Source organism: Larimichthys crocea, unplaced genomic scaffold (genome assembly GCF_000972845.2).
Source record: "Larimichthys crocea isolate SSNF unplaced genomic scaffold, L_crocea_2.0 scaffold357, whole genome shotgun sequence".
NCBI lineage: Eukaryota > Metazoa > Chordata > Actinopteri > Sciaenidae > Larimichthys > Larimichthys crocea.
Window position 1 is genome coordinate 1 of NW_020854733.1, and position 6714 is coordinate 6714.

The 6714-nt window shown below is 42.5% G+C and overlaps 1 protein-coding gene across 1 annotated transcript in view; it reads left to right on the forward strand.

Moving 5' to 3' along the window:
- Positions 1-2148: 2148 nt before the first annotated feature.
- The window catches only part of LOC113744999 (butyrophilin subfamily 1 member A1-like), a gene marked incomplete at its 3' end in the record, with an annotated part of 10647 nt that continues 6081 nt past the window's right edge, over positions 2149-6714 (forward strand). The window contains exons 1-5 of the mRNA XM_027276367.1: positions 2149-2829; positions 3412-3516; positions 4016-4357; positions 4475-4753; positions 4839-4876. Of these exons, the coding sequence (XP_027132168.1) occupies positions 3429-3516; positions 4016-4357; positions 4475-4753; positions 4839-4876 (747 nt within the window). The remainder of the gene's footprint in view (positions 2830-3411; positions 3517-4015; positions 4358-4474; positions 4754-4838; positions 4877-6714) is intronic.

Sequence of the window (6714 nt, forward strand, 5' to 3'; positions counted from 1 at the left end):
GCGAGTAAGCGTACATAGGAAGGATTACCGTTTTGTGCCGCTCGCCGGGGGAAAAAAAGGCGTTGTGGAGGTCGATAACAAGAACACAACGACAAGCTGGGCACTTGTTTTCTTATGTGTGTGAGTGCACACGGATGACACTCAAAATGTGTCCATGCACCGTTCAGGAGGGTGCGATCCAAGAGCCTGTAACACTTCCAAGATAGGTGAAGGCCTCAAATGGATTGCCAACGGAGTGTAATTGAATAGCCCAAACTGCTTTGTGGCAGGAAGGATGCCAACACAAGCGTTGGCATGCGTGGGTTAGCAGACGCACAAAGAGATATAAGTTTAGCACCTGCAGAGTTAATAATCAAAGATAAATCATCATAATAAACGCAATACTTAAAAACCTATAGGATTGCCCCTGGATCGCACCACAGCAGATGGCTCTAGACAAAAGAGGGGTAGAGAACAAACCCACAGATAGTTCTGCAGGACAGCAAAATCATGGGGCCCGCGGCGACTTGCCTTTTTGTGCAACTGTCTGTTAATGGGGTTGCCGTTATTTGTACCGACAAACCGGCAACGGCCTTGGTACCCGAACAAATTGTATAGTTAGGGAAGCATGTTGGCGACTCAGTACATGCAAGATACAACAGAGTCGGCCGGCACCTGACGCGCCCAGGGAAGGGACAAAAGCACATCACAACGACAGTAATACACTCGGACCATGCATGACTGAGTGAGAATATATGTTCTGCTGAGCGAAACAGAGCAAGTAGTGGTCCACACAGACGCTAAGAGTAGAATGGTTTTTAACGCTCAGTTTTTTTACGAGCGAAGGCCACACGTCTGATCATAAAATGAGTGAATTGGTGGTATGATGTCCCAAACAGTAAAAGAGTCAGTATTTACTACACAGGAAAAAACCTGAGGCCGAGAGAGCTGGACCAAAGGATCCCATGGTCGTCCGGTGTGTAGGGGCCCGGGGCGGACCCGGTGGTCATACAAAACAAGAAGAAGAAAACATCATAACCCTACAGAAAAGCAAAGGTGGAAATACTAATAGGACAGGTTTACTCAAGTTTCCCGTGTGGCCGGATGTCTGGCCTGATCGCACAGCGAACGGGGGGGAACGGGAAAAGGATAGAGGAAGGAAACGATAGAAGAAAGGGGAGGGAGGGGAAAGAGTAAAGGGAAGAGAAGTACAGGAAAAAAGAAAAAGAAGAAGAAAAGCAGAGGAAAAAAAAGGAGCAGAAAAAGGGAAAACAGGAGAAAAAAGGAGGAGGGGAAGGAAGAGAAAAGGGGACAGAAAGACAAAAAAAAAAAAACAAATTATAGGCATCGTACACCCCAACACAACAGACATGCCACCCACCGAGAAAACCCCACCGAGCCACTAGAAATACCCACCAGTAGCATTTTTTACAACACAAACACAATCACTCAGAGGTGGAGGCTCTGGGGCAGAAACAGGCTCAGACCGCCGGGTGAACACAGAAAAAAGCGCGGAACGCTGATCCCATGGTAGCAGATGGGGAAAAGGCAGAATATAGTGATCGTGAAAACATAGTAGCAGTAAAATAACAATTTTTATGCCCGGCAACTGATCCCACGTTTAACGATGGAGCACTTAAAAGGAAGCACGAGTAAGACCTGAAAAGCAGGAATTAAAAATGTACGCCAAAGGGAAAACCGAAATGCCAAATGAATCATTTTTTTGTTTAATAAATATAGACACAGTATCTGAAAAAAGATGAAGTACGGAGGTGCCGAAGAACAGAGAAAGTCGTGACTGCTTCCTGTATCAACAAACAATGTTCCACCCTACAGAAGGACACTGGGGTGTAACATATCAGTTGAAGACACACAAAAGCTCGTCCAATAGGAAACAAGGAAATGTTAAAATCAAAAAACCATAGCGTCAACGTGGGCCGCTACTCACAGGAAAGGGCAGAGGCCCGACATGCACACTATAATGAAGCAGTTATAAATGTAAGGATTAAGGGACGAATATACGAAATTGAGCTAGTTCCAGTACTAGACCGTGTAAACGATACTGTTACAGCTGCAGTTAAAGCTTCCTAATCAAAGCCCTGCCTTATTCATTTGAATTAAGATTAGATTACTGTCGTCTAAAGCTGTAACATCTGTTACAGCTGCAGTTAAAGCTTCTATGTTTGTTTTTGGGGTTAATGTCTACACACAGTCAGGTATGTGAAGTGAAGCCTGTGCAGAAGTGCCAAAAACTGCAGTTCCTCAAACGTCCACTTGAGCTCTCAAGCTTGCTGTAGCAGTATTATAAATGTGAATAATTGTATTCATTTGTTTTTTTCCTCTGGGGTACTTATGTTGTTCATGACCTGGGGACTGGGCCAGGTATACGTTTATATGCATACATAAGTAGATATTTTTTAAGCACTAAGTTAAGGGGTGCTATCCCCCTGTGATTTGTTAATTAGTAAAGATTAGTAAGTGACGTTTCTTATGATTTTGTTTAGATTGTTGCAGCTGTCCTTTCCCTTGTTTCCCTTGTAGTCTGCCTCAACTCTCTGTTGTATCATTAATCCTAATTGCTGCCAATAAATAATTCAGCAGAACAGAAAATGCAAACTTGATACTTTAATGCATTTTGTTCAATGGTAGATTTCAGCATGTGAGGCCATTTCTTTTGTTACATCAACTCTGCAGCCGATAAACAGTTAAAAAGTCACATAGGCTGCAGCTCACAGATCATAGTCACGTGGTGCAGCTTACTGATTAACAGAATGAAGTTGAATTGCTGGACTTTGGCAGTGCAGATCTCTTCACTGTGTAAGAGGAGGTGACTGCATTAAGATCCAAAAGGTAGGTTATTTTTTTTATTTTTAATCTGATCATTGGATATCACTGGTTTAAATTCTTCTCACTATTGCATGGATCTGCATTGTAATTTGGTCTTATTGTAAAGTATTATTACTTATTTTCCAATAAACACGAGTAGCCTAAAATGTATGCGTTATAGCTGAGGGGGTGAAATCAATTACAAACTCCGACCAGGAGACTGTAATCAGTCAAAGACAACGTTTGAATAAAAGATAGTGACTTAGCTTCAGGTGGCAGGTACAGTCTGGATTGTGAAGTTGAATCTGGTCGTAGCAACATGCAGGCAGGCAAACTGATCTGGAGAGGCGAGAAAACACAAGTTACCTGGAGAACTAGAAAGTGAAGAAACAGGCTGAATGATCTGGCACCTTCTCGCTGAATGAGTTGGAGTTTTATGGTGTTATGGTGTGTTGGCATTGATGAGATCATCTGCAGGTGTATTGGTTGATCAGCTGAAGAGAGGGACCAGGAAGCCAGCAGACCACACAGACTGGAAAAAAACATGAAACGTGTGTGTCCTCTGTACGGATGAACCTTTTTTAAAGTACTTTATTTCAACTCTAGGATGCTTCACCTGAAAGATGGCGGGCTCTGTAGACCTCGACTCGCTGCCATCTGGACTTTGGTTTTCCATCACTCTGTTTGTTTTCCTAACACATCGTTGTGGAGGTAAAGACGGCACACTGTACAACATTATTTTAACATGGAGTTAAACAAACTACACAACTCAGGTCTACTTAGCAAATTCTCAACAGCTAGATGAACCAACCACAGGAAAAACCTCTCTGAGAGTAAATGGAGCCCAGGTTCTCAACCAGGATCTTATATAGGCCTCACAATCGGCTGGATTGACAGCAGCTTGGTTGGTCAGCCCCAAAGATCCTCAGACAAACAGGAAATCACACTCTGGGTCAACAGACAGGTTAACCATCCCTTCAATCTATTGTGTGCTTCTACTCATGGCTCTTCTCAGACCACATGATGTGTCCTGTGACACACTGTTTACAGCTCTGGCTTTATTGCACTTTAATCATTACATGAGTACAACAAGAGTTCCTTAATCCTCTTAACATGACACAATAAACTAACTTGATGGCTGTTTATCCTGATTTAACATATATCAGATGTATCAGTTTCTCAAAATGAAGACCATGTCTTTTCTTTTCAGGTCAGCCTCAGGTTGTTGGTCCACCAGAGCCAATTGTGGCAACAGTTGGTGATGATATCATGTTGCCATGCCATTTGTCACCAGCTGTGGATGCCTCTGACCAAACTGTGGAATGGGCGAGACCGGATCTGAATCCCAGATTTGTCTATGTGTGGCGTGACGGCGTGGAACTAAAGACTAAACAACATCCGTTCTATGTGGGGAGAACTTCGTTGCACGTCAGTAAACTGAAACATGGAGACATCTCACTGAAACTTTCCAAAGTAAAACTCTCCGATGAGGGAACATACAGATGCTTCCTTCCCACACTGAATAGGGATTCTTCTGTTCAGCTTGTTGTTGGTGAGTGGACAAACTATATTGACTTAACAGGGCAGAACCTTGATGTGACATTATAGTGGAACCTCAATATTGTGATAAATACAGACCTTTTGAAGGATAACTTCTCTTCATCATTAGGTACAGTCTCCTCACTTATCATCAACTTAATGAGGACTGAGAACAATGAAGAGGTGGTTCTACAGTGTGACTCTGAAGGCTGGTATCCAGAGCCTGAGGTGTTCTGGCTGGACGCTGAGGGAAACCTCCTCTCTGCTGGACCTACAGAGACAGTCAGAGGTCCTGATGACCTCTATACTGTCAGCAGAAGATTGACTGTGAGAAAGAGTGACAGCTTCACCTGTAGAGTCCAACAGAAGAACATCAAGCAGACCAGAGAGGCACAGATCTATATTCCAGGTGGGAAATAACATCTATCCTTATATGTTAGGCTCAAATCTCTGAGTTCTAGTTCTTGGTGCACTTTGTTTTATTATTATTACAGATGATTTCTTCAGCTGTCCGTGTAGTTCTGCTGCTCACATCATCACCATCATCAGCTTGGCTGTGGTTCTCATGATTGTTCTTGGAGTTGTCTTTGTAGTGTGGACACGGAGACGGAGACTAAACAGTAAGTCAGCCATTACTTTGTGCACTCCACCTCTGTCTCTATCAGTTTTACACTGTTTCTTTCTTTTCTTTACTGCAGGCCACAACTTTACAACAAAAGCAACGAGAGGAAGTACCAACACAGAACTTCCTCCCTTGCTTGTTGAGGAGAAAAGTGAAACACTGCAGGTCATGTCAGAGAGCATCGAGGATTTGGATGAGAAAAAAACTAAACTTGATGAACAGTTAAAGAAAGTGCAAGAAGAATACAAAGATGTGGTAGGGTTGCTTGATTTATTAAATAATAACAAAATAGATGTGCAACAACAGAAGTACGACCAACAGGAATTGATCCAGAAACAAAAACAAGATGGAAAAGGATTGAAAAAAGATTCTCTAGGGAGAAGTCCTGATAGGAAAATACAGGATTTAGACATCATTTTGAAGGCTGTGCATTATGGAGAAACTATGGTGACAGAGAAAAAGACAGAGTTAGACAATATCATGAGGAAATTAATAAACAAACTAGATGAGATAAATGATCAGCAAAATACAGGAAACTCAAGTCAGACCATTCAGGGATAAATAAAAAAGTGCCTAAAAATAAATAATCAGCTAAACTGAAGGTGAACTGTAAGACAGCAGATCATCTATTCAGCAGTAAACAGGCTGTCAGTACAGGACAGCATTGGGCTCAACCTAAAATCTACCTGACAGGGACCTCTAGTGGCCATGTGAGTCATGAAAATGCCAATGCCTCATGGGAGGTAAATGGATGGGACACACAAGGCCACTGTTTTGTCATTTTCTACCAACATTCAGCGTCTAGTCAAATCAAGTCAAGTCTAATGCCACTTTCCTACCCTCACCATCATCCCCATTTGTGCATTTCCTCTTATAGAATTTCATTAAATGTATCCGACAGGTTCAACTGAAATTGCACAGGTAACATTTGCTCAGAATTGTTTAATTTGATGGCTGATCTATTGCCATTACTAAAACTGATCCTTTAGGGGGCAGCATCTTACAGTCAATGGGATTGTATAGATTTATGATGTGATTTCTAAGGGACAAAAAGAAAACTAAAAAAATCAACATTTACTTTGGTGTTATTCTTTATTATGTCAGTAACTTTTCAGTCATAAAGGTATTGTATATAATGTGTATATTTCTGTGAACTATAATGAAACTGCAACTGTAATGATGCAAATGCAACTGTAATGATTTTAGTGGTTTCATATATTTACATGGCTGTTAACTGTTTCTGTTACACTCAATAAAACCAGTCACTGATGTTGTGAGTTAGTTAAAGACTTAAACTTTACTCACTCTGTACTGATTGATCATTTACAGTGTTTACTGTCTTCATACAATCTCTAATCATCTTTTGATGGCCATCAACCTCTTTGGTCTTTGTTATGATTATACACAACACTCTGAGGCTGAACTTTACTGAATACAAAACTACCAGGACATTTAATTAGACATGGAGAGAAATTATGCTCAGCACCAGGGCCGGTCCTAGCTATGGGCAATGTGGGCGGCCGCCCAGGGCACATTCTCCGTGGGGGGCGCACGAACGCCCGAAAAAGCAAAAAACCTCGGTAATTTTCGATACCGCTCATTAAGTTAGCGGAGCGGGCGCCCCGGGAGCGGGGTGTTGACAAGGCAGAGGGGGGCGTCGGACAGACCGATGGGGGCGCATGCATCCCGGGGCGCATGGCGCATCCAGGGGCGCACGGGCGGCCGTTAGGGCGCACGAGAAAATGTTC